The sequence below is a fragment of the Pseudorca crassidens genome, chromosome 10 (assembly GCF_039906515.1).
Source record: "Pseudorca crassidens isolate mPseCra1 chromosome 10, mPseCra1.hap1, whole genome shotgun sequence".
Classification (NCBI taxonomy): domain Eukaryota; kingdom Metazoa; phylum Chordata; class Mammalia; order Artiodactyla; family Delphinidae; genus Pseudorca; species Pseudorca crassidens.
This window is the reverse complement of record NC_090305.1, coordinates 99911412-99938763: the sequence shown is the minus strand read 5'-3', so window position 1 is coordinate 99938763 and position 27352 is coordinate 99911412. Positions and strand designations below refer to the sequence as shown.

General features: G+C 38.3%; 3 protein-coding genes across 10 annotated transcripts in view; 2 read left to right on the top strand and 1 right to left on the bottom strand.

Annotated features, from left to right (window-relative positions):
• SRGAP3 (SLIT-ROBO Rho GTPase activating protein 3) overlaps positions 1–27352 on the top strand; it is a 368175-nt gene that overhangs the window by 9973 nt on the left and 330850 nt on the right. The window contains exon 1 of one of the 3 annotated variants that reach the window (XM_067755323.1): positions 26930–27011. The exons of 1 other annotated variant lie outside the window; for it this stretch is intronic. The gene's annotated coding sequence lies outside the window, so the exon portion shown is untranslated. Of the gene's footprint in view, positions 1–26929; positions 27161–27352 lie in introns of those variants that run through there. One more of the 3 variants, XM_067755321.1, reaches the window with a different exon arrangement.
• Positions 181–26938, bottom strand: THUMPD3 (THUMP domain containing 3). 6 transcript variants are annotated; one of them, XM_067755332.1, is made up of 11 exons: positions 26833–26938; positions 25242–25530; positions 24076–24153; positions 16210–16686; positions 12246–12376; positions 10030–10099; positions 6655–6770; positions 2063–2173; positions 1306–1429; positions 1097–1129; positions 181–1008 (listed from the first exon to the last, which is right to left on the bottom strand). In XM_067755332.1, the coding sequence occupies exons 2-11, from the start codon at positions 25494–25496 to the stop codon at positions 958–960; spliced, it is 1446 nt and encodes a 481-aa protein (XP_067611433.1). In that variant the 5' UTR covers positions 25497–25530; positions 26833–26938; the 3' UTR covers positions 181–957. The 6 variants fall into 6 exon arrangements, 5 of the variants coding, with proteins under 5 accessions (XP_067611433.1, XP_067611427.1, XP_067611428.1 ...); XR_010947159.1 differs by lacking the exon at positions 6655–6770; XM_067755326.1 differs by having other exon boundaries at positions 181–1129.
• Positions 19268–20381, top strand: LOC137232709 (HIG1 domain family member 1A, mitochondrial). Its single transcript, XM_067755337.1, has one exon. The coding sequence runs from the start codon at positions 19375–19377 to the stop codon at positions 19654–19656; it is 282 nt and encodes a 93-aa protein (XP_067611438.1). The 5' UTR covers positions 19268–19374; the 3' UTR covers positions 19657–20381.

The following is a 27352-nucleotide window of genomic DNA, read 5'->3' as shown; positions in this document are numbered from 1 at the left end:
AATGCAGCCAGAAACTCCAAAGTAAACTGAATACAGAATGCCACATAAAACCCCAACTCTGTTGCACAGAAGCACTGTTTTTACAAGGACTTGATGTTTAGGTTATTTCATTTTCCACTGTCTTGGGAAGGACTTTGCTACTGCAAAAGCAATTAAATATGAATAGTGACTGAGAGAAAATAAAAGAACTTACACAAAGTTTTTAATTCAAAGATACATCAGTTTGTTCTCTAGTCCTTTAGAGAAGCCAACAAAAATACTTTGACAGGTTTATGTTTGACTTTGAAAGGCATCACCACCTTTGTGTACTGAAAGAAAAATTTATTTAAATATGGCTTGTTGGTCCCATACTTCATCTACCAGTGTAATCCCTGCTGTTTACAAATAGAAATGTCTATTTAGTTCTATTAATCTGAATAACAGATGCATATTGTAATTTTTAAAGCAGATAGTAAACTTTTCTGTAGGTCTTGTGAGATTTCACCTTGTCATGGGGCAAACACTATTTTACAAAGTGTAATAATGCTTCATTTTTTAAAGTTGAGGTGAAGAACCTGAGCAACTAAATAACAAAGCTGCAGAGGCAATGAAATGTAACCTCACGATCTGATTATGCTCTCTGCCTTTCCCTTAGGCCAGGGTAGCTTTCCACCTGCTACAGTGGAAAACAGGAACTGCTATAAAGCCTGAAAATAAAATGTTCTAAACCCAAATCCCAGAGTATTTTAGTAGGCTTAGCATCTTTAAAGCATTTTAAGAAAAGTACTAATTGCCCAACTACAACAGCTCCAAAGAAAAGCTCTGCTTTCTCTTAAGACTTGTTCCATTCTATTCACACCTTTTGCTATCTAGGGTGAAGAGATTTACACCAAACATCACTTTTATTAATACTATTTTTCTCTCAAAGCAAGTTCTTCATGCTGACATGTCCACTGTCAGGAAGCACTGGCAGCGCTACTAATCATCTTCAGTCTTTGCATCACCAAGGAGATCTTTCTCCATCTTGTTCTGAAGGATGAACAAAAGTTTGAGGTGTACGTTTCAGAAGATAAACTGCAGCATGAAGACCCCCTATGTTGACCCAGACGGTATGTACCTTCCGCCACAGGTGTCCCATTCCAGATAATGCCTGTGTACACACAAAAAGTAGAAAAGTAATTAGCTGATAACTGCTTCTCTACCAACCAGGGGTCTTAGTAAGAAACACTGGGAGAAAACAAATCTTATTGAAATATCCCCAAGTATACTTAAAAAGGTCCTAAAGTTGTCATGGGCTGGCTGAGTTTTCAAGCTAACGTACAGCACCTTGATAAAGCATTTCTTGTCCTGGGTCAGTAGTACAGCTTGGCCTGTCCCTGGCCTACAGACACGGCTCATCTCCCGTAGGCAAGCTGGATAAAGGTTCCAGTTTCTCTTCTTGGAGCCCATCCTATAAAAGAAGGTCTAATGAGTCACTTACTTTTGCAAAAAATAAGTATCTAGGACTATATGAAATGAGAAGTTACTAAAAACTCATTTTCATTGCAATAAGAAAGTCCTGAGGTATGAAAAACAGTTGCCTTCTAGAGCCAGACCTTTGTCATTACATGTCAATGAAATGGTTAGATTTAGTTAAGTTGTTAAGAATTCTGAATGGGATGAACTGGTTACGGAAAAGATCTGACAACTATAATAGTTATGTTAATAGTTATGTAAATTGTCCCCTTAATGAGTATAAGCAGTCATTATGTAAATGAAACCAGTGATTAAAAAATATCCTGATAACCAAGTTTTGCTCAACCTTTCTCTGAAGTATTAATGTAATTCAACAACGGGCTACAAAGTGGATAAACCTGTGATGGTCAGGATCAAAGTGTAGTTAGTACATTCCTGAGTTCTCATAAGAAACAAAATGGGTGAATCTATCATATTGTTACATTCTTAAGTGAAAAACTGTTAAGTCTGCTAAAAGAAACGGAAGATTTCTGACAGAATAAGCTCAAGGAAAATACAACAGATTTAGAAGACAAGTGGGTACTAATATAACAAATGAAAGTAAAATTCATTTTTTTACAAGTCCCACCTTTTTCCAAATGGCATGTCTGTTACAATAATGTCCACAGAGCCAGTTCTTAGTGGCAAGTTGCAGATATCCCACTGAATAGTATCTATGGGCAAGCCCCAGGACAGTTTGCTGTGGCGACAAAAGAAAAGGTGCTTCAACATATCCCGAAGAATGAAATTTTAGAAGACTTTTCTTCTGAAGAGACTGCTATAAAATACAAAAACTAAAATAATAATATCAGTGACAACATCAAGAACTTAGTAAAAATTTTTAAAGTAGCAGGTAGGCAGAAAGCATAGGTCATAAGCTAAAACTTTTATAATGACAGTCCGTAAAAAAGTAAATTAAAAAATTAGTTAAGATTCGTTTTCAAAAGCTGTCTATATCTGTTTCATCTACAATTTAAGAAGACAGATTAAGGGGAAAAGACCGTTAACACAAAGAACTGTAGTACACAACTTGAAAACAGTGTTGAGGCAGTTAATTACCTAACTGATGATGTAAAAACATTGTTGATGAAACATACACTGGAAAAAACCAGAACACTAAAGAGAAAAAAGCTGATGAGGTGACACACCTGAAGGATAAAGTTTGGTAAGTCTACACAGAAATAACAGGAGACCTAAAGAAACAGGTATGTAAAATTAGGAAATATAGAGGTACTGGTCTTAAGATTAAAAAACATGTATCATACTATAAAAAAACAAGAGAACAAAAAAGTTAACATCAAAAAAATAATGACAGAAGGCAGGATGAATATAATAATATAAATGATTTAAATCCTCCCCATTAAGGCAAACCTACTAGTTTAAGAAACAAAATTATAACAGGCAATAATAATGCACAGGCTAAAAATTAAAAGCAAATCAAGATTATGAGCAGAAATTAAATGTTGTAATATTGATATTTAATAAAGAATTTAAGAAAAAATAAAATGCAATAGAGGTAATCACTACATAATAGGAAAAAATACAGATATTAAAAATATGTATTACACTCAGAAGCACCAATAGCTACAATAAAACAAAACAAAAAAGGCAAAAAATATTAAAAGTCAATGTAAGATTGGGACTTCCCTGGTGGTCCGGTGGTAAAGAATCTGCCTTCCAATGCAGGGGATGTGTGGCTTTGATCCCTGGTCAGGGAACTAAGATCCCACATGCTGCGGGGCAACCAAGCCCACATTGCCACAACTACTGAGCTCCTGCGCCTCAACGAGAGAGCCCACGTGCCACAAACTCACAGCTAGAGAGAGAAAAATCTACACACCACAATTAGAGAGAGGCCCGCTCGCCACAATGAAATATCCCGCATGCCTCAATGAAGACCCCGTGTACTGCAACTAAGACCCGATGCAGCCAAATAAATTAAAAAAATAAATATTTTTAAAAAATCAAGGTAAGATAGAAATAGTACAGGTTGAACAGACAAAAAGTGAAGATGCAGAGGATATGAAAAATGATAAAATATTCAGAAACTAGAAAAATTATTTGCTTAAAAATATCAGGTTTCAAAGAAATCCTAGTCATGTACTATGCCTCAGGAAAAATCTCAAATATAAAACAAAATATACCATAAAAATTCATTAATCACAATAAAACATAATATAAAAATAAACTAAAAGCTTTTAACTACTTATGTATAAAAAATGATCTAAACCATTGGTCCTCAAAGTTGGGCCACAGACCAGCAGCATCAACATCACTGGGAAGCTTGCCAGGAAATGCAGACTCTCAGGTCCCATCCTAAACCTACTGAATCAGAATCTGTGTGTAGTTAACAGGTTACCCAGGTGATTCATCTGAACATTAAAGTTTGAAAAGCACTGTCCTAAACAATTAGAACAGAGAGAATCAAGTATATAACAAATCATTTAGAAAGTAACCAAAACAGATTTATCAAAATCTATAGGATATGGTCAACAGGAGTACTTAGCATAAAAGTCAGCTCTAGTAAAAACTTTTATTAAAAAGAAGACATTGGGCTTCCCTGGTGGCGCAGTGGTTGAGAGTCCGCCTGCTGATGCAGGGGACATGGGTTCATGCCCCGGTCTGGGAGGATCCCACATGCCACGGAGCGGCTGGGCCCGTGAGCCATGGCCGCTGAGCCTGCGCGTCTGAAGCCTGTGCTCCACAACGGGAAAGGCCACAACAGTGAGAGGCCCGCGTACCGCAAAAAAACAAACAAAAAAAAGAAGACATTTACAGCATATAACTTAAGATTTTAGATAACAAATGAAAAGACCTCAATAGGAAATAGGAATAAAAACCAAAAAGCATCAAGCATAAAACCACAGAACAAATAGTATATGAAAGAACAAAACAAAGCACTGGCAATCTAATCAAAAGGGAAAAAAAAACTAGCAAAGAAAAGAGGATAAGCAATATACAGACAAAATAATATTAAGGCATACCATGTATAAATAATATGAAAATTTGCATAAAATGAACAAATATTCTTAAAAACAACTGATTTCTACTTACAAATATAAACCTCACATTAAGGGTCATGGAGGCAGCTGTGAGGTCAATCATGGGATATAATGACTTCCTGTGCTCCTGGATATGAAGCACCTGTAAGACCTAACAAATCTGCTTACCGCTACATATTTCTGCCACCTTGTAAGAAAATGAAGGACTCCAAGCAGAGGAGACCAGAGAAACAATTTTGTGATGAGGCGTCTCGTAGGAAACTGCAGACCAAGTGCTATTTCAACCAATTCTTCCCAAAGACAGCTGAGACTTTGAAAGAATGGTGAAAGGCTGGCACAGATGGTGTGTCGTCAAATCCAATTTGTAGCAATGGGCTAGGGCTTAAGGTACTATAGCAACATACATCTCAGGATGGGAAATTTCCCAGAGGCTAACAGACTTTCAATGCACATATATCAAAGGGATATGGCTGAAGGACCTTGGAATATTTTGCTTGGAGAAGAGAGGATGTGGAGAGCTGGGATAAGGAGAGGAGGGTTGGTAGCCCTTCAAATATCTGATGTTAATCATCACTGTGACACAGAGATAAGATTTTTCTTTATGGACTCAAGTGGAAGAAAAAACCCAGATCTGTACAAGGTACAGGGAGAGATTCATGTTCCCTAAAAGATATGACTAGCACTCAAAGCTGTGCTAAGCTGGAATCAACAGCCTTCAGAGTCATAAGAGGTGTTTATACAGGCTGGAAGACCACTGGTCAGGATCTCCTACAGGACATTTAGGGACTGTAGGGACAGCTTTCAGGTCTTTTCCAACTCTGAGATTTAAGTGCCAAATAACAGAGGAAAGGCTAAATAAACTGTAATATTTCTGTACAATGGAATATTATGCAGTCATTAAAAAACAGATTGAATAAAAACATAAGCATTTGAAAATTTTTTAATGTTTTCAACTGTTTAATTGCATTAGAAAATATTAATATTTTAATATGTACTTGTTTTACAAGAACCTAGAAATTTTGAATTGAGAAAATGATTACAAAGCGTGTCTATGTGTCAGTCTGAGTTATGAATGAATTAGGTCCTGGGGCCCATGTGGTCTTGTAAGACTACAATCATCAAAAATGGTCCTGAAACATACTAATAAGAGGACATGAAAGCTAATATGTGTGGGATATGCAAATATTTGAACATTAGATTATTTTCCCCCTGGTATTTCTCTAATACTTATAGCATGTAGCAGAGGACTGAGTTCCTTGTTGGTGTTCAATTAAGTTTCAGATATGAGAGTGCACCGCTGCCACTTCGGTCCTCTTCCCTGACAGCTAGGAGGACAGCTAGGGCCCCTTCTCTCACCCCCTTCACGGGGTGCCTTCTCCAAACTACATCACTTATTCAATACTAAAACATTTCCAGAGAAAAGACCACTAGTCAGTTAGGAGGAGTCTTGTGCCTCTGTTAAACCCCCAGCTGGATGCCTGCATGCACTAATGGAAAACTTATGAAATTAAAATGAATCTATGCAGTTCTTCCACTACATGGGAAAAAAGATATCTGAATAAGGAAAGAAAAAGGAAGACAGAAATAAAAATAGTTGCATTAGGGTGGGGGAAATTATAGTTAAATTTAAAATATTTTAAAAATACAAATTAGTTTCAATCAACTTTTAAAATTTAAATGGAGTTTCAATATATTCATTTGGCTATAATACTGTCACAATGCACTGGTTGTATTAGTTCATAAAGCCAATAAGAAAAGTGATTATTGGACTTCCCTGGTGGTGCAGTGGTTAAGAATCTGCCTGCCAATGCAGGGGACACAAATTTGATCCTGGTCCAGGAAGATCCCACATGCTGCGGAGCAACTAAACCTGTGCACCACAACTACTGAGCCTGTGCTCTAGAGCCTGCAAGCCACAACTACTGAGCCTGTGTGCCACAGCTACTGAAGCCCAGGAGCCTAGAGCCCGTGCTCTGCAACAAGAGAAGCCACTGCAATGAGAAGCCCGTGCACCGCAATGAAGAATAGCCCCTGTCTGCCGCAACTAGAGAAAGCCTGTGTGCAGCAACGAAGACCCCACGCAGCCAAAAAGAAATAATTAATTTTAAAAAAAGAAAGAAAGAAAACTGATTATCTAAGTCTAAGAGATGCTACAAAATCTTTTAAATTAAAATTTTACCCTTCTTTCACTTGGCTCTTGGTCAATAAAGATGAGATGTTATTTGCTGCTCTATTCACAGCCAATGGATTATTATCACCAGCAATGTGATAACAGTTAGACCATTCTGTAGCCCCCTAAAAGACAAGAGTATATATGAAAACAGAAGTAGCCAACTGCAAAAAAAAAAAAAAAAACCAAAATATGATTAAAGGTAAAATCATTTCAATCACTTGTCAATAAGACAATCCAATCCAATCCAATAATCCAATGCTTTTCTAAAGTGGCAAAATACTGCATGCTGTCAACTTTGCTATTCCCCTTGCTTGAAATGCCCTCCTGTTCTGTTTGCTGAACTCTTACTCATCTCTCAAGGCCCAGCTCAAATGTCATGCCCTCTGTGACATCAAGCACAACTCTCCAAGCTGTCTCTCATTTGCCCCTCCAAAAGCACTCTGTACATGTATCTGCCACTGCACTTGCTCTCTTTTTAATTATTTCTATACCTGTCTGCGGCTCAAAACGTCTAGGAACTCCTTAAGGATAGGTCTGGTGTGTCACTCAGTCCCTCACCCAGCAGTGTCTGCCACACAGTAGGTATTACAGACTTTAAATACAAACATAGTTTAACCAAATCAAACTGACTAACCTATATCCTTTTGTGATTATGGAATTTTTATATAATCCGATAACCTGGAATATTTGAGAATTTAAATAAAGTGTAATGTCTATTATATAGGCTTTTGAATGATAACCACCATATTCTTGAAAGGATTTTGTCACTTTTTTTAAAAAAATAAATTTCTTTATTTATATTTGGCTGTGTTGGGTCTTCATTGCTGCACACGGGCTTTCTCTAGTTGCTGCGAGTGCAGGCTCCTCATTGTGGTGGCTTCTCTTGTTGTGGAGCATGGGCTCTAGGTGTGCGGGCTTCAGTAGTTGTGGTGCTCAGGCTCAGTAGTTGTGGCTTGCGGGCTCTAGAGTGCAGGCTCAGTAGCTGTGGTGCACGGGTTTAGTTGCTCCATGGCATGTGGGATCTTCCTGGACCAGGGCTCAAACGCATGTCCCCTGCATTGGCAGGCGGATTCTTAACCACTGCGCCACCAGGGAAACCCAAGATTTTGTAATTTTAAATCAAAAACATGTTAGCAGAACAGAAATACCGAGCTTTCCATATTATTTGTGCAATGGGGTGACATACTACCCTAGGCCTGAACAATGTTCTATGCAGATTAACAGAAGGTTTCTGACGTGAAAGCAGAGACAGTTCTGCCCTTGGTTTAGGGATGAGTAACAAACACCTCTTCCATGGTAAACAGTAATACCCCCATATCTATGGACACAGGGCTTCTTAGCTTTTTCTTTTGCCCAGACCCTTGAGGGTAATGGAGAAGGGTGATGTAGGGAGGATGATGTAGAGTTTGATGAAAACCTCTCTGGTGATTCTGATTGCCGAGTATTCATTTTTTCTTCTAAACCTATTTAGATTTTTGGGTTTTATAGTACTTCCAAGTTTTAAAGGCAGTATTATAAATCAAATACTTTATACTTTGGTGAACAAACTGTTTATATACCCTTTCAATTCCTTTCATAATTTCATTCATTTTGATCATATACCAACTTAGGTTTTTCCATATCGACATTCTCATGCCTACCCCTACATGGAAATGCCTCAAACATTTTCTTTTTATCTTTTTTTTTTTTTTGGTGGGGCTGGGAGCTCCTCTGGTCTCTCTCTAGCTCTGTTGTATATTTCTTGACATGTAGTAACCTTCACTGCTACTCCAGACCATAGACACATCATGGTTTAATGCTAGAGAAGCACACTCTGCTTTGTTCCCAGAATTCTTTGTGACAACAACTGAGTTTTCTCTGTGTGGCTCTTTAGCCAGAGTAAATTTCTCTAGCTGACACTAGCAGAAAACAGCAGTCATCTAGACTACTATGATTTCCTTCTGGGATTCTAATTCCCAGATAGCCGATGTCATTTTCTAATTGCAGTCTGGATTATTTTTCCCTTTGTGGGTTGTTTTGGACTTGCTCATCTGTCCAGTTTCTGCTCAGTCACAGAATCTGTAGTATCTCCCTGCAGTTTGTTCCCATTGGCTTTACATATACTATACATAAAGCAATTTTTTACAAATTTAAATTTAATTTAATTTAAATTTAATTTTTTTTTTTTTTTTGCGGTACGCGGCCCTCTCACTGCCATGACCTCTCCCGTAACGGAGCACAGGTTCCGGACGCGCAGGCCCCGCGGCCATGGCTCACGGGCCCAGCCGCTCCGCGGCATGTGGGATCCTCCCGGACCGGGGCACGAACCCGTGTCCCCTGCATCGGCAGGCGGACTCTCAACCACTGCGCCACCAGGGAAGCCCTAAATTTAAATTTAATTTAAATTTTTTACAAATTTAAGCAATTTTACTGGCGCCCTCTTCCAAATTATTTATTATAAAAGTTTAGGTAATATTGATTCAATAATACAGATTCAAGGAGACTCTCCTGTTAAATGTTCTCCAATTAGAAAATGCCTTTCTATTTCTTGCTTTGCTTTAGGCAGTTTTTGAGTCCTCTCAATGTCATGGTATTTTCTGAAAACTTTGTAACCTTGTTAAACTTCCTAACAAACCTAACTAATGGTCACAGGCTTCCCCATCTTACAAGAACCTAGGAGGATGAAGAAGCATAGTCTCACTTTATAGAGATGAAATGCCCTCCTCCAGTTCAAGCTTGTACCTTCAATTATCTTTTCTGTTCAAGTCTACCAGTTTGTCTGTTACAGAAATGGGACTCACCAGTTTGTAATTCTCAGCCTCCTCTGTAATCCAGTGACTAAACATGACTTATAACCTAAATCTAGTCCTTGGCTATTTGTAGTAAGTGGCTACATCCTTATCACAAAAGTTCCAGCTTTACTAGTGTAATTCACTCAAAACTCTTGGGTCCATGGATCTAACCTTGGTGATTTCATTATGTCTATTTACCCATGAGTTCTAGAACATTCTGGATGTATCACTTCCTTATCTAAAAGCTAAAGAAGGGCTCCCCTGGTGGCGCAGTAGTTAAGAATATGCCTGCCAATGCAGGGGACCCAAGTTTGAGCCCTGGCCTGGGAAGATCCTACATGCCACGGAGCACCTAAGGCTGTGCACCACAACTACTGAGTCTGTGCTCTAGAGCCCGCAAACCACAACTACTGAAGCCCATGTACCTAGAGCCCATGCTCCGCAACAAGGGAAGCCACCACGATAAGAAGCCCGCACACCGCAACAAAGAATAGCCCCCACTGGCCGCAACTAGAGAAAGCCCATGCACCGCAACAAAGACCCAATGCAGACAAAAATAAAATTTAAAAAATAATAAATAAATAAATAAAAGCTAAAGAAAAGTTATTACCTCAATTGATATTGCCCCTGTTCCACACATCGGATCAACTATTATATCAGTAGGCTGAGGAGCACAGAGCCTAGAGAAGAAAACAGCCTATGTGAACAGACAAGACTTCCACAAAGACTATTCCTAAAGCTGTAAGATCAAAGGCCTGTTATGCTAGCATGAAGAAACAATTGATATTTATTTTTAAAATCAATTTGTAATTACATGTTGACTCTATATCCTAGCACTTACAAAAACATTACATATAACTAAAAGTCCCCTTTGACTACCATCCAAAATCCCATTTCACTTCCGAATGGAAATAGCTTCTAGATCTGTTAATATATGTGTGTATATGCTTTTAGAAAACACGTTATTTTGTATATAGACCTGTGTTGTTACATTTAAAACAACTCAAATGTGTGAAGTAGAATATATATCAATATAAGTTTACTGGAAATTATTCATTCAGTATTCCTTTCCTAATTAATTCAATTTGAAAGATAATAACATTGCTATAAAATAACTGCTTTACTTTGAGCACCTAGTATTTGCCAGGCATGGATTTAAGCTCTTTGCATGCATTATCTCTTTTAGTCCTTTTAACCATCTTGTGAGATAGGTTACTATTATTATTCTCATTTACAGATAAGCTGATGCAAACCTGTCCATGGACACAAAGCTAGTAGGTGACAGAGTCAGGATTAGAGGAATTACTGTTAGTGGCTTAAATGTTACCTCTTCTATGAAGCATCCCCTCCTCAGACAGGCGACAAGGTTTCTCTTTCCTCCTTTTGTCCTGCTATTCTTTCCACATTCTATTATGGTTCTCCCTTACAAAACTGAGATTCCTGGGGACTAACTCTGGATTCTTATTGTAATACCTGCCCAGCTCTACTTCTCCATTCCTGCCCCTCAACACACGGCAACAGAATCCTTGGCAACCCTCTTGGTAGTAAGCAACCCCGTACTCCTAGCCACTGCTGCTGCGTCTGGGTGAACACATGACTGAAACTATGTCAACCAGATTCTCTCTTCTAAGACGTGGGAACAAAGAGCTAGAAGTCCTAGGCAGTATGGGGCTGGCTGGTTATTTAAAATTGGAAATACATAAATTTAGATGACGGGCAGCCATTTGCACAGATGAGCAAAACAAGAACCTGTAGGCTCCCAGGGTAGATAAAAGTGTCTAGGTTTCTGGTGGTTTTCTAAGACCTGGTTCCTACCCTTCTTAAGATATGGCTTTTAGTTTTTCTGTGGATTTCCCAAGACTTCTCAGTATCTTGCCAGTAATTCCCCCTCCCACACAATCATCACTTTTTTTTAATCTTAAACTAGCTTACTTAGGTTTCTAACAGTTGCACCCAAAATAACTCTCCATATCCCTGGCTCCCACCATAATGCCTGGCAGTAGATAATAAGTGTTTGTTAAATGAATGAAGACTAGGAGCTCTTCCTTAATCAAACGGGTGCAGTTTTCTATTGTTGTCATTGAATTGACAGGTTCCAATTGTATTGAATTAGGACTCCATGGATGAGCAGGGTAAAAGAGGAAGCAAAGATTGGAGGAGTAGGAAATACAATTAACTACCAGGCTATGCCAGGCACCGTATGTAACAGGTATTTTTCATCTGTTTTTGCAATTTACTCCTCACTAATAATCCTTTAAGTCTAATATCAAACCCATTTTGCAGTCTGGCAAACAGAAACTTAGAGAAAACAACTCGTCCTAGTGGTGGAAAGAAACACCCAATCAAAGGGAAAAGGGCAAAGGAGAAAGAAAGTTATATCTTGCTCTTGGAAAAGTGGAAAATTTTCCATGTGAGTATAAAATTTTAAAATATAAGTAAAAGCTCTCTGTGTTCACTTATACATTATACACATTAAAAAAATCTCTGCTTTCATCTGCTTCACTGCATAGAAATGAAACAAAGCAAAATTTGTTCTATTTCCCAACATGCAGTATATCCTTTCTAAACAGAAACGTGATAACCACGTTCAAGAGGCAGATGAAAACTACTGTTCTCATTTTAAAATCAAGAAAATTGAGATAGTAATTAAGTGATATTTTCAGGATCTCAAGGAATCAACATTGGATACAAAGAAAGAGCTTTAGCTTTTTATCCTGTTCCTTAACTACTAGATTCTAACACAGTACCTCACAAAAAATTACATTTTGAAGGGAAAATTCAAACCAAGTTGTCACTTTCATCTACATGGCAAACCCATTCTCTTACCTGAGCATCCCATAGGCAAGAGTAGATCTAAGAGTTGTGGGTCCAAAATGTGTGATATTTCTTCGGTGGAGACTCTCTTCTGTCAATGCAATGCCCACAACAATTTCATTATCATGGATATTCAAAAGAACCTATAAAATAATAAAATAGTTTTAGGGTTATTCGAACTGTACTTATCACTAAGATTTTAAAATTTGAGGCTTTATTAATTTTTGTTACTTTATTACTGAGGTATACTTTGCATACAGTAAAATGCACAAATCTTAAGTGTGAAGCGCAGTAATTTTTACATATAAATGCTGTGTAACCATCATATAAACATATATATAGTTTTTCTTGCCCTCTGTCAATACCCACCACAAATTATCATTAATCTGACCACTACCGTGATAAACTCTTCTGTCTTTTTTTGAGCTTCATATAAATGAAATAATTTAAGAATACTGTATTTAAAATTTTTTTAATCTATTTTATTCTCCTTTTAATTCACCGTATTCACAAGTTAGCATAACCAGATTCCCCCCGAATTTTTATAAGAGAAACACATTTTGAAGGTTTCCAGGTTTTTAATATGCATTTTTAAAATTTTTAACTTTTTTGGAAAAAATTCCAAACATCCAGAAATGCTGGCACAACACTGGCACAACGAACTCTTAAGTATGCTCTTCATTTAGATTAACCAACTGTTAACGATGGGCCACATTTGCTTTAAAACCTATTATTTTTTTAGTATTTTTTAAAACTTGACTCAAGTAATGTCTGTGAAAGAATGTTTCTTTTTGGACTTAGTTATAGTTTTTCTAACACACAGTTAAATATATACTATTCAAACAAAAATAAAAGTTGAAATAAAATATGTTCTGCAATCTTCCACCTAAAATTTCCTCATCATGATCTTAACAGCAGCAGCTAACACTTACCTAGCTATATGCAAACCACTGTTCTACACACTTTATATTTGTTACCTCATTTCATAGCCACACCCTCTGAGCTAGGTATTATTATCCTCCTTTTATAGATAAGGAAATCAAGGCACAAAGAGGTCGGTTTACTTGCCCAAAGTTATGCAGCTTGTAAACTGAGATTTAAATCCATGTAGTATGGCTCCAGAGTCTGTACTCTGAGCTCCCATGCTAACTTCTGGACATCACTGTTCTAGTTAGCCTATTCATTCTCATAACAGCTGTTACAAGAAAAAAAAGAATGGGGACTTGTTCTTCTGATTTGATATGCAAAAACAAAAGTTACAGAGAGAACAGGCAACTTGCCCCAGATTCAAGTGTCCCAAAAGCAACAGTAAATGACTCCTTGGTGAAAACGTCAGCTGCTAGGGGCCTTTTAAGCTGTCAGAGATGGAAAGACTTGTTAGTATGGCTCACATGTGAATCACCCTTATAGTAGAAGATTGAGACCAAGGAGGGTAAGCATGCTAAAAAGAGGTATCTGGATTTGGGAATCTAGCAGAATTTAAGAAAAAGGACAGCTGGCTCTAGCATGAGTATTAGCAATGATGTCCTGATTTTAGAAGGTCAAGGTTTGTTTTAAAAATGTATTCCACTTCAGAAGCAAAGTCTGAAACCAAGACACACAAGACAAAATAGTTGTTTTAATTCTTTTGAATTTTATAATCTGAAAGTCCACATAATGTTGTAAAAAGCACTAGATTAGAAATTAGAAAATTCAAGTCTTAATAGCTCCCATCTATTAAGCATGTAGTATAGACCAGGTATCACACCAGATACTTAAAATGTATAATCTCATTTAACCTTCAGGACACACAGGTATAAACTATTATTGGCTCCATTTGAAACAGAGGCTCAGAGAGAATAACTTGTCCAAAGTTACACAGTTAGGGAGTCAAAAGTTGGATCTAGCTCTGTCTCAATAGCTCATGCTCTTGTTAATGATACCCTACAGTTTTCTTCCTTTGTGACATCTTTGGTTCTGGTATCAGGGTGATGGTAGCCTCACAGAATGAGTTTGGGAGTGTTTCTCCCTCTGCTATATTTTGGAAGAGTTTGAGAAGGATAAGTGTTAGCTCTTCTCTAAACGTTTGATAGAATTCGCCTGTGAAGCCATCTGGTCCTGGGCTTTTGTTTGTTGGAAGATTTTTTTTTTTTTTTTTTTTTTTTTTGCGGTACGCGGGCCTCTCACTGCTGGGGCCTCTCCCACTGCGGAGCACAGGCTCCGGACGCGCAGGCTCAGCGGCCATGGCTCACGGGCCCAGCCACTCCGCGGCATGTGGGATCTTCCCGGACCGGGGCACGAACCCGTGTCCCCTGCATCGGCAGGCGGACTCTCAACCACTGCGCCACCAGGGAAGCCCTGTTGGAAGATTTTTAATCACAGTTTCAATTTCAGTGCTTGTGATTGGTCTGTTCATATTTTCTATTTCTTCCTGGTTCAGTCTCGGAAGGTTGTGCATTTCTAAGAATTTGTCCATTTCTTCCACGTTGTCCATTTTATTGGCATATAGTTGCTTGTAGTAATCTCTCATGATGCTTTGTATCTCTTTAGTGTCAGTTGTTACTTCTCCTTTTTCATTTCTAATTCTATTGATTTGAGTCTTCTTTTTTTCTTGATGAGTCTGGCTAATGGTTTCTCAATTTTGTTCATCTTCTCAAAGAACCAGCTTTTAGTTTTACTGATCTTTGCTATAGTTTCCTTCATTTCTTTTTCATTTATTTCTGATCTGATCTTTATGATTTATTTCCTTCTGCTAACTTTGGGGGTTTTTTTGTACTTCTTTCTCTAATTGCTTTAGATGTAAGGTTAGGTTGTTTATTTGAGATGTTTCTTGTTTCTTAAGTAGGATTGTATTGCTATAAACTTCCCTCTTAGAACTGCTTTTGCTGCATCCCATAGGTTTTGAGTCGTTGTGTAGACATTTTTCCAAAGATATAATACAGATTGCCAACAAACACATGAAAGGATGCTCAACATCATTAATCATTAGAGAAATGCAAATCAAAAACTACAATGAGATATCATCTCACACCGGTCAGAATGGCCATCATCAAAAAATCTACAAACAATAAATGCTGGAGAGGGTGTGGAGAAAAGGGAACCCTCTTGCACTGTTGGTGGGAATGTAAACTGATACAGCCACTATGGAGAACAGTATGGAGGTTGCTTAAAAAACTACAAATAGAACTACCATACGACCCAGCAATCCCACTACTGGGCATATACCCTGAGAAAACCATAATTCAAAAAGAGTCATGTACCACAACGTTCACTACAGCTCTATTTACAATAGCCAGGACATGGAAGCAACCTAAGTGTCCACTGACAGATGAATGGATAAAGAAGATGTGGCACATATATACAATGGAATATTACTCAGCCATAAAAAAGAAACGAAATTGAGTTATTTGTAGTGAGGTGGATGGACCTAGAGTCTATCATACAGAGTGAAGTAAGTCAGAAAGAGAAAAACAAATACTGTATGCTAACACATATATATAGAATCTAAGAAAAAAATGGCCAAAAGAACCTAGGGGCAAGACAGGAATAAAGACGCAGACCTACTAGAGAATGGACTTGAAGATATGGGAAGGGGGAAGGGTAAGCTGGGACAAAGTGAGAGAGTGGCATGGACATATATACACTACCAAATGTAAAATAGATAGCTAGTGGGAAACCGCCACATAGCACAGGGAGATCAGCTCGGTGCTTTGTGACCACCTAGAGGGGTGGGGTAGGAAGGGTGGGAGGGAGGGAGACGCAAGAGGGAAGAGATATGGGGATATATGTATATGTATAACTGATTCATTTTGTTATAAAGCAGAAACTAACACACCATTGTTAAGCAATTATACTCCAATAAAGATGTTAAAAAAAAAAGATACCCTATTAGCTTTGTGGCCTCAGTTTAATTTGTCCATAAGATTGGGTTAGTCTTGAAAATTCTACACATTTATGAGAGCCTTCTTGAATCCTCACAGTAAGAGCCTGCACTTACCTCCACATCAAAGTTGGTCATGTCAGCCTTCCACTTAAAATAATCTTGAACAGCACCCCCAAAATCTCTTGCCGCCTCATTTGAGGAAAAGCAATGTTTCTCTCCTGCCCTGTTGCATGTGACTCTAAACTTCAGCACTTCAGGATCAGTTTCTTCTTTTGAGCTTTCCTCAGTCTCATCTTTGCAAGATGTCAAACCATCACCTACTAATGTTGATATCTCTTCTTTGATGGCTGCATTTTCATAATAGTCTAAGATCTGTGAATCTAAGACATTGTTAGTGAACTCTTTTTTGACATCTCTCTCATCTGTTTTGTCTCCTCGTCCACTTTCAATCTTCTCTTTACTTGAATTCTGATTTATCTTTTTGTGCTTTGTTTTTTTTTTCTTGAAACATGTGTTAATTTTCCATATTTTTAAAGGGTCTGACCATGGAAGCTTCCCAGCCAAGTCCTCAAAATCCTTTAGAACTTCTTCCTATAAAAGAGAGAATGAAATCCATTCATTTCATTCATTTCTCACCACTTTAATTGAACAAATAAACCCCTACTTTGCCTACAGACTATGTTAATTGTTATGTTGGGGGTGGCAGGAGTACAGGACAAAAGAGTAAATAATATAATGTCTGCAATTGAGGAAATTGAAGTCTCACTGAAAATTAAGATTTACACAAATTAAGGCTACGACAGAATAATACAAGACAGAATGGTAGATCAGAGGCTGGGATTCAAGATTAAAATGTAAGCAAATAAGGAACTATTAACAGTGGTTACCTCCAGCGAGTGGAAATGAGGAGATGAAAGACAGGGGAGGGAGGGCAGCTTACCTCTCACTGACTTCCTTTTGAATTTTGTGCTGTGTATACAAATTAACTATTTTTGAAAAGAAAAAACCCAAAGCTTAAGCAGTTAAAAATGTATCTATCCAATTTCTAAATAGTATCTATAGTCATCTTTTAGAAAAGTAAATCTGATCATGCTTAAAGCCCCTCAACAGCCTCCCATTACACCCCCCAAAATTTAACTTCCTTAAAAAGCCCAAACAACCCGACTCTTGCCTGTGTCTCTTACATCACTTCAGGATCATTCTCTCCCTAGCTTCGTACCTCTGCTTGGAAGGTATTTGCTTCATATGGCCTCTCTGCATTGCTGGTTCTCTTCTCATTATTTAACAGCAATTTAAAAGGCACATCCTTTGAGAGACCTGCTCTACTTAAAGTAATCCTCTCAAGTCATTCTTTTCTCATTTTATTTTCTTTAGAGAACTTAACATTATCTAAAGTTATTAGGTTTAGGCTCCTCCCAGAAGGTAAGCACAGGGTGGAAAGACCTTGGCTGTCTTGACCATTGCTATAAAGCACACATTAGAGCAGTGTCTGGTGTAAAAAAGGTGCTCAGTAAACAGCTAATGGATATGTGGTAAAATGTTAAAATGGGTGGTACAGAGCCGTGCTATCCAATTCAACAGCCACTAGTCACATACAGCTACTGAAATATTTTAAATGATTTAAAATTAAAAATTCAGTTTCTCAGTCATATTAGCTACACTTCACATGGCTATCATGCTGGACAGCATAAACATACAACATTTCCATCAGAAGTTCTGGTGCAGAGCACTGGCACAGACAGTATATGTTACTGAAGATCAAAGTAGAAAGAAATCAGTGCTGACTGATGGAGCTGAGACTTGAATTGGAAATGAGTGAAGGCTCTAATACTACTTGAAACCTGATGAAATAATGGTAATTTCAGGTTGGGCAAATTCAGTTTTATTTATAAATAATTTCCATATAAAGGGCATCTATAGGACTTGTAGGTTTAACATGGTGGGATAACACTGGTACAGCCCCTTTCTTTCTTCAGAAACCACTCTAAAAGAAAAGAACAACAGAAATACCAACTCTATCCTAATAGAATCTACATGATATCTGTAACCTAGAAACAGAACATAAGAATTCTAACATAAGAATTCCCAGGTTCAGTGAAGGTAAAGCAGAGGTGCAGAAAGACAACAGAGGGAGAATGACTACAGATCTCAGACAAAGGGGAGAGCAGTCTGCAGAGCAGTAGGAAATAAACTCTTCTCTGGAACAGCAGGGAACAAGTACATGCACTGAGAGGGAGCGTCCCTGGATCTCGTTTGTACCCAGAAGCAGCAGAGGAGAGAAATGGAGGCTGAACAAGGAATCTCACAGACATGCTCTATTTGCTGGAAACAGAGTAGAGATGGGGAGAGATACTCTACATTGTGAATAACCCTAAAGCTGCTGAATGCTTCCAGCTAGGGAGAAGTAATGGTTAAAAGAACTCATTAAGTGGTATGGAAATTACACCTCAATAAAGCTATTTAAAAAAAAAGGAAGAGAACTCATTCACCACAACCTTTTGTCAAAAGGAACTTCACAGTGAACCAGAGGGATTTCTTGCTAGCTTGGAACAGTTCCTGAACCTCCTATAAACAGTAGGCCCAAGAGGAACTACCTCATTCAAAGATGAGCAATTATCAAAAGTTATCAGCACCAGACTTATATGAACGGAAAAAAGAAGAAAAGGGACAGAAAAACAGTGGACTAAATCCAGTGACCAGAAAGACACTGCCACAGAGCAGCTGAAAACCGTGGTCAAATATGTTGACATGACATCAAAAAATGTAATAAGGAGATACTTTTGTAAAATAAGAGCTCAAAGCAGAGATATAAAAGCAGGAAAAAGATGAGGGGAGCCGCCAGAAGGAGATGAAACAGGATCTTGTAGAGTTCAAAGAAAAGTGGAATAAAAAAACAAACCACTGCAAAAATGAAGACCATATTGAAAGCACCACATATAAAAGCCACCGCTGAAAACACAGTAAGGGATGTGAAGAAAAGTAAAGCAAATACAATAAAAATGAGCAAAAATTTTAAAATGGATTAGAGAGAACATGATAAAACATCAAAGACAGTCAAAGAGATCCTGCTGTATGTATAACTGGTTTATCCCTGATGGAGGGATTTAAAATAAAGAAAACATACTAAAAAAATAATTCAAGAAAACTTTCAAGAAACATAAATGGGGTGGGCGGAACTGGGAAAAGCCGGGCAGACTGCTGGTGCGCGAGGTGGGTCAGCAGCTGGTAGGAGCCGGTAGGAACCTGCGACGTCGTGCAGTTGAAGATTCTTCAATCACCATGTCAAGTGACACAGATGTTTCTCTTTCTTCATATGATGAAGGTCAGGGATCTAAACTTATCCGAAAAGCTAGAGAGGCACCATTTGTCCCCATTGGAATGGCAGGTTTTGCAGCAATCGTTGCATATGGATTATATAAATTGAAGAGCAGGGGCAATACTAAAATGTCTGTTCACCTGATCCACATGCGCGTGGCAGCCCAAGGCTTTGTTGTGGGAGCAATGACTCTTGGTATGGGCTATTCCATGTATCAAGAATTCTGGGCAAAACCTAAACCTTAGAAGAGGAGATGCTGTCTTGGTCTCGGTGGTGCTTGCTTTAGTTAGACATCTCATATTGAGGTTATATGTTTATGTTGAAAATAAATTCTGTGGGTCAGACAATAACTTTGTAATTTGAATATTGGCTTCCTTTCTTGCAGGCTTGATTTGCCTGGTGACTAGTTCACTAGCGAAGTCATTCAGGGGAGTCAGATGAGCACAAAAACATGTCACTTTTAAATGCACTCGATATTGGTACAGTGTCCACCTTCTTAAACCCTTCTGATAAAATTAGTTGTAAAGAGGACAACATGCCAAACCTGAAAATGCTCCCAGTTGCTGCAGAATATCATACGCTTTTGATGTAATGTAGGAATCCTATTTACCCCAGTTAATTTAACTCTTTCTGACTGCCTTGTGGACTGAGTACTGTTTTTAAGGTCTGGCTGGCTCTTGAAGAACCCTTTCAGAACAGTGCACGGAATACAACATTATAAACCTCCCAGCAACTATGTGTGTGTTTTTAAACCAAACCTAAAGAGCTGGTAACAGCTGCTTTGAAGTAGTATCTGTTTCAGAATCATAGTTGTAAACATGAGAATAACTTAACTGTAGATCCCCGTTTAGCTGTTTTGTAATTGCAGAACTATAGTTTGCTGCTGTTATATTAGAATAATTTTTAAATGGCATTTTGAAATAGAAGTGTGTATTTTAAGTGCTAATGCAAAGGTAAATGAAAAATACTTTTTTAAAAAAAAAAAAAAAAGAAACATAAATGGAAGTGAATTTCTCTACAGACTGACATGTCTTAACTGGAATTAGCAACAAGGAGATGTACCCTGGTGAACTTCAAAATTGAAAAAAAAAAATCATCTGGGCATCAAGCAAAAATAACAAGAAAGCAACAAATAAGGAGGAAAAATAACAGGATGACTTCAGAATTCTCCATGGCAACATTTCATGCTAGAAGAGAACAAACATTGTCTATGATATTCTTAAGGAAGGAAAGCGTGACTCCAAATTTTAAACCCAAACTATTAATCAAATAGAAAGGTGAAAGACAAACATTTGTGAACTCATGCCAGTCAAGAGATAAAAACTGTAACAAAAGGACAGGTAGTATGTCTATAATCAATTTAACTATAGGACTAAAATGAAAACAAATACAGGGATTATGACTGCAAAACAGAATGTAAATGTTACAAAGTGGCCTGTCCTTAGAGGGGAAAGGGAACAGAAGATGGGAAGTAATTTAAGCACACTGATATCCTCTTCTCTCATACCCCAAGGTCAAAGGATAGAAATTAATGCTTAGCAGAGAAAGTGCAAAACACAGGCAGTTTGGTGCTTCCAGAATATAATCTCAGTGACTTTTCATGCAGCATTAAAGCTTTTCGGGTTTCATCCAATCTTTAAAAAAATAAATAAATAAAGATGATTTTTAAAAAAGTATATTTAAAGGATTTAAAGGCATGTGGTTCAACGCTAAGAAAAATTATAAAACTGGAAGGTGAAAGGGAAGGAAGAGAGATGTGGGAAATATGCCAATTTCATCACTGCTCTTAGTAGGGATTCAAAAATACTGTGTAAGCAGTAGATTAAGTTGTATTTATAAAGGTAATAGCTAGAGAGCAAATACAAGCCTTCCAAATATTTTAAAACACGTGCATGGGGAAAAAGCAAAGAAAACACGTAACATAAATTTTTAAAAAGAAAGAAAAAGAAAGCAGAAGGCATGTAGCATAAATGTGACTGAACCAAGACCAAACATTTCTGTCGTGTCAATAAACATCAATGGGATAAACTTATTAAACAGAAAAATGACCCTCAGACTGAATATGTACAAGGGTGTATATAGGATGTTCATTGCACTACTGTAATAGCAAGACTGTGAAAAATCCTAATGTCCTAAAATGGGACCGATTAAATTGTGATACAGTCACATCCAACAATGATATTGCCATCATCTCCAAGAAAAATGAGAAAAAGCACAGCACAGGACAGTATGTATGTCATACTTCCATTTGTGTAAATATGTAAATAAAATACACATATTCATAAAATATCTCTAGAAGGATATCTCAGAAATTGGTAATAGTTGTTGCCTCCAAGGAGGGAAACACTTGGTATGAAAACAGGGGAATACTTTTCACTGTATATCTTTTCAGTCTTTACAGTTTTGCTCTAAGAACATGTATAAACTAGCTTAAAAAAATTTTAATCACAGATGTTAGCCTTTTTTAAAATCAGTTAATAAAAAGGCTAATAAAATTCATGATATCATCTGAATATTTAAAAATAAGAGAACCCATTAGAATGCTTAAACTAACAGGCTTTTATAAGCCATGAGAAAGTATAATGCAACAAAGAAAAACTGATGGTCAACAGAATGAAAACTAGAAGCGAATGTTTAAAAACAAGGTTTTATTGGGGGCATGTTCCAAATTAAGTCCACAAAGTGGAGGGCTTAACAATTTCTCATGGTTATACACAAGAGAAGTTGCCCTTGCAGAGATCTGAAAATCTACCTCAGGGCTTCCCTGGTGGCGCAGCAGTTAAGAATCTACCTGCCAATGCAGGGGACACAGGTTCATGCCCTGGTCTGGGCAGATCCCACATGCCGTGGAGCAACTAAGCCCATGTGCCACAACTTCTTAGCCTGAGTGCCATAACTACTGAAGCCCATGCACCTAGAGCCTGTGCTCCGCAACAAGAAAAGCCACCGCAATGAGAAGCCCGTGCACCGCAACGAAGAGTAGCCCCCGCTCGCCGCAACTAGAGAAAGCCCGTGTGTAACAACAAAGACCCAATGCAGCCAAAAGTAAAATAAATAAATTAATTAAAAAAAAAAATAAAAGGTGAAATTATTTTTTAAAAAAAGAAAAAAAAATGAAAGAAAATCTGCCTTAATCCCTGCTGCTCTTCTTCTGGGACTTCCACCAGTAATATCTTTTGCAGTTACTTACAAGGCAACTCTGAATACCTGGCTCATATAGAACCATTCCATAATAACAAATTCACCTCCAAAAATACTCAAAATAATACAAATTCTAAGATGACAAAAACATAGTAATTGAAGAAAATATTAATAACACCCTAGTAGGTTAGAGGCAAGAATTTAAGATGGACACTTATAGTTTTAAAAAATATGTTAACATTTATTCATGTATAGAATTGACTATCACAATTTTGAAATACTTAAGAGCAAAAACTGTCAGTACCCTGCCTGCTATTCACTAGTTTTATAGATATGATATGGTTGGCAATGCCTATCAGAAGGCTGAAGGGTTATAAAACTAGTGTTAGAAGTTACATTTTTAGTTAATAAAATTATCATCTATTTTGAGTCTCAGTTCTTTTAGGTCTGTTTTTTTCTAGGTTGGGGGTTCATATCAGTTTAGTTTTTGAAATCAACCTGTTGTCAATAAATAAAAATTAGAGAATTAGGCAGCACATCACAACTTTAAAAAAGATTATTTCTAATATAGGCAATAAAACTGAAAGAAAAAAGTTTTCAAGCATTTGACTCTGGAAACCAGACCAAAAAGCAATCTGGAAAAATACCAAAGACTCACTGTGATCTATTTTCAGCGTTCAGCTTAGGCAGCGTCTCAATATTTAGGAATCAGATGCTAAATACAAGTTGGGGACAAAGCTGTTATCCTAACAACTGAAGGAGTATTTAGATATTACTTTGGCTTTATTTCAAAAAACAAGCTAGAGAAGAAAGCAGGGCAAAAGGAGCATGGTGAGAGAAAGTGTTATTTGTAGATGACACAAACTGTCACCTACTCTGGTTCACAGCCTAGAAGCAATTCTATTTTGAAACCATATACATCAGCAAAGCTCATCTAAGGTGTCCCTCTTTTGTAAGAAAGTCAAACAATTTGTTCTATTTCTTATAAGTTTTTCAATATTGATATTTATTTCTTTGTTGTTATTCTTTCATCTTTTTAGAAAATGGAATACAATTAACATATAATATTATTTTAGTCTCAGGTGTACACATAATGATTCAGTATTTGTTTACATTGCAAAATGATCACCACAATCTAGTTAACATCTGTCACCATACCGTTAAAATTTTTTTTCTTGTGACGAGAACTTTTAAGACCTACTATCTTAGCAATTTGCAAATGTGCAATACAGTATTAATTACAGTCACCATACTGTACATTATAGCCCCTGGACTTACTTATAACTGGAAATCTGTACCTGTTGACTCCCTTCATCCATTCCCCACCCCCTGCAATAATGATTTTTAAAAGCAACTTTTGCGATGGACTATCAATAAATCTCTGGATTTTACTGTAAAAGTCTCCCAGTATTCTATATTATAAAAGCAGCAGTAATGCTAAACGATACACAGAATGTGAAAAGTGGAAATAATCTCTTTGGGAAGACGGCTGAAAATCAGCTACTGCGTTTGGGATAGCTCACCTTTGTTTCTTTGAACTGGTAATCCTTAAACTCCTGAACAACCACAAATAAGTTATCAACTGATCTCAGACAGTGAACCTGGGGAGGGAAAAAAATGTTAGAAACAAATTTCTCCAAAAACTTTTGAAGTGCATAAACTATCAGCATTTAAATATAAAAATCAGGTACAAAGATTTTAAAGCAGCTAATACCTATAATTTGTATTTAAAATTTTTCCCAGCTTCTGTTCCTCTACAGAAAAGGAAAAAAGACAGATGGCAGGATAGAAGCTTGAAGTGTTATGTGGGCAACATGGGTTTTGGGGGGAAGGGAGAGAGGAAGACAGTGAAGTGGGGCTTTATACTGCCCTCATGGCTCTCTGGGGTACTGTATAGGTAGGGTTTGAGCTCCAGCTCTGTGATTATTAGCTAAGCAACCCTGTGCAAATTACTTACTCCTAAGCTCAATTTTAGGAATAAAATTAATTAATCCTTAATTAATGAGGATAATGGTAGGGCCTATCTTTACAAAGCTGCTGAGTTGTTATCTAAAACACTGGATGAAAAATACTTGCTTACCAATTCATCCCACAGATATGTAGTGGGTGTCTACTATATGCCAGATACTAAGAGCTTGGGAGATATTGACCAAAAAAAAGAAAAAAAACAAACAAACAGGCAACAATCCCTGCCCTCATGTTCCTTATGTAGTAATGAGATACAGCTTAGCTTTTACTTTAGTGGGATGGCAGTTTTGCTGACCTTCACTTCTCACCTTCAGTGATTCCTAATTACTTTTGAGCAAGAATAAATTTGACACAGATAAAAAGAAAAATCTCTCCCTTTATGCTTCACCACTGAAGTCTAAACTTCAGCTAGATGCTGAAGTAAATAAATTCTAAGAGGCGTAGCAGATACTAAGAATTTCTTCATAAGTCTCACAGGATCCTTTCTGGTGAATTCATCCTCAGGAAATACTAGGATCACTTCTAAAAAATAAAGCAAACCTAGTAGTCACACTTACAAATCAGTACCCAATGGAAAATGCAGTAATACTTTAAAATTACCTGATTTGGGGCAGAGCAAAGAAAAGAAAAGCAATAAGGATTCCAGAGAGGTCTGTAAACTAGAAAGTAACCATAAAATGATATATTTAGAAAACTATTTTAAACATTGCTTCATTCAAACCTGAGCCAGACTTTCCACTGAAATGTCAAAATATATCTTGCCCCGGTCTTTGCTGATTTTGCACGGTGACCCCAATTTCTCTCTCACTTCATCTGCAGCTGTTTGCTCAAAACCAGTAGGCACAGTGGCTCCAATAGTGACTTGGAGATGTTCCGACTCACTTCTGAGGCCACTTTCTGTCACTTGTATAGACCTCTGGTTCTCATGAAGGTTCACATCCAGGAGCTGGTTAGTGGCTTCTTGAACATCAGACATATTGGCAGTGCTTCCAAGGTCCTGAATATAGTCCCTTTAAAAGTAGTACAGAAAAGAAAAAGAAATAATGCCTAAACGTTATCACCTCTTATTTCAACTATAACTAAAAACATCTGCTTTGGAGGTCTGGCAGAACAATGCAACACAACGGAATCAGTATTCACCAAAGATAAAAGGACTGAATAACATGGGTACAAAGTGGAGGATATAAAATATTATTAAACAAGCAATACAGGTACTGTGGAAGAAAAGGAGACAGACAAGAGTATTTCCACAGCATGCAATGTTTGGTTTGGGATCACCTATCTTGATGATAGCCATCGCATAACTACAACAGTTAATCCCAAAACAGAAGTTGCTACAACACATTCAAAAATATTTCTACATCTAGTCCTTTTTCAGCTAGCAGTTAAGAACATGGGGCTTTGGAATTTCAGACCTGGGTCTGAATTCTTGCCCTCACCATTCAGAGGCTGAATGACCTAAAACAAGTTTATTCTCCATTGCCTCAACTTCCTTATCTGCCAAATGGGAACTGAATAATGCCTCTCTCTTAGAGTTGTTGTAAGACTTCAGTGGGAATAGCATACTGCCAGGCCCATGATTAAAACTTGCTAATTAAGGATATCTATCTTCCTCCTTGAAATGGACAGTGATTCATGCATTAAAAAATGATCAACTGAGCACCTACTATCTAGTGACTACAAATATTTGAATGCCTAGGACAGGATAGGCTCTGGGATGCTTGGATGGGCATCAAGAGAGACCTGTGAACTATTTAAACCAGTAAGCCAAATTTCTTTTATCTGAGCTTTTGGTAGGGTGGGGGGCGGGGTGGAGTAGGAGGGACTAAAGAGCTGGGTGGGAGGTGGAGATCAATAGTTCTCGGCAGATTTTCAAAGTTTCGTGAGCCAAAACAAGTAGGCCCAGAGTACCTACACAGTTCTTGTTCTGTACCCGGGACAGGCGACAGTGTCTAACACAAATAAATGTCAGTTCCTGCCATTAAGGAGCTCACAATCACTGTGATAACGACCTCCATCTGCTAAATAAGGCAGCTGAAGCCCACGAAAGGACGTATCCTACCACGGTCAGAGAGCCAACCAATGGCGCAGGCTAGAATGAAACCCACGTCTCCCGACTCCCACCCCCAGGGCCCTAATCACAGGATCCTGGGGAGCAGGTGAAGCCCAGGGAAAGGTAGCGAGAAGGGCTCCACCGTGGATCGGGCTGAAGTGTACCCAGTCTCCGGCCCGGGTCGCAAGACGAAGGCCGCCCTTCCCTGCCGAGGGTCAGCAGCGCCCCAACGGGCCACTCCCACCCGCCGCCCGGTTACCGGTCGCCAATGAACACCCTTCCGGCTCCCGGTGCCGCCGAGGCCAGCGCGCCGAGGTCACCGCGCCGGAAGTCGCCTCGGTGCCCCGGAAACGGAAGTCTGGTGGCGCGGTCACAGGGGCTCCGCGCTAGGGGCGGGCGCCGGTGCGAGGTCGCTGAGGAAAGGGCGTGTGTGTAAAGGTCTGTGCGCGGTGGCGTGCAGTACGTGGTGGTTGGTTTCTGCGGTTGCGGACAGGCGCCTCAGCAAGCTGAACCGGGGAGGCCGCGGGCTTCGTCGCCAGACGTCCTTGTAGCTAACTTTAGAGAGCGCTTAGCGGCGCTGGCACTGAGTAAGCGCTTCACACGCGTCATTTAATTTGTTCCAATAATTCTCAAGTGGCAGGGGCCACCCCTCTTAAAGCCGGGGAAACAGTCTCACAGAGGTTAAGTATCTTGCCCAAAACGTCCCCCACAGCACTTTAGAGGCAGAACTGGGATTTGAACTTGGGTGCTGTGACTCCAGAATGCTTGCTTTTAGCGTC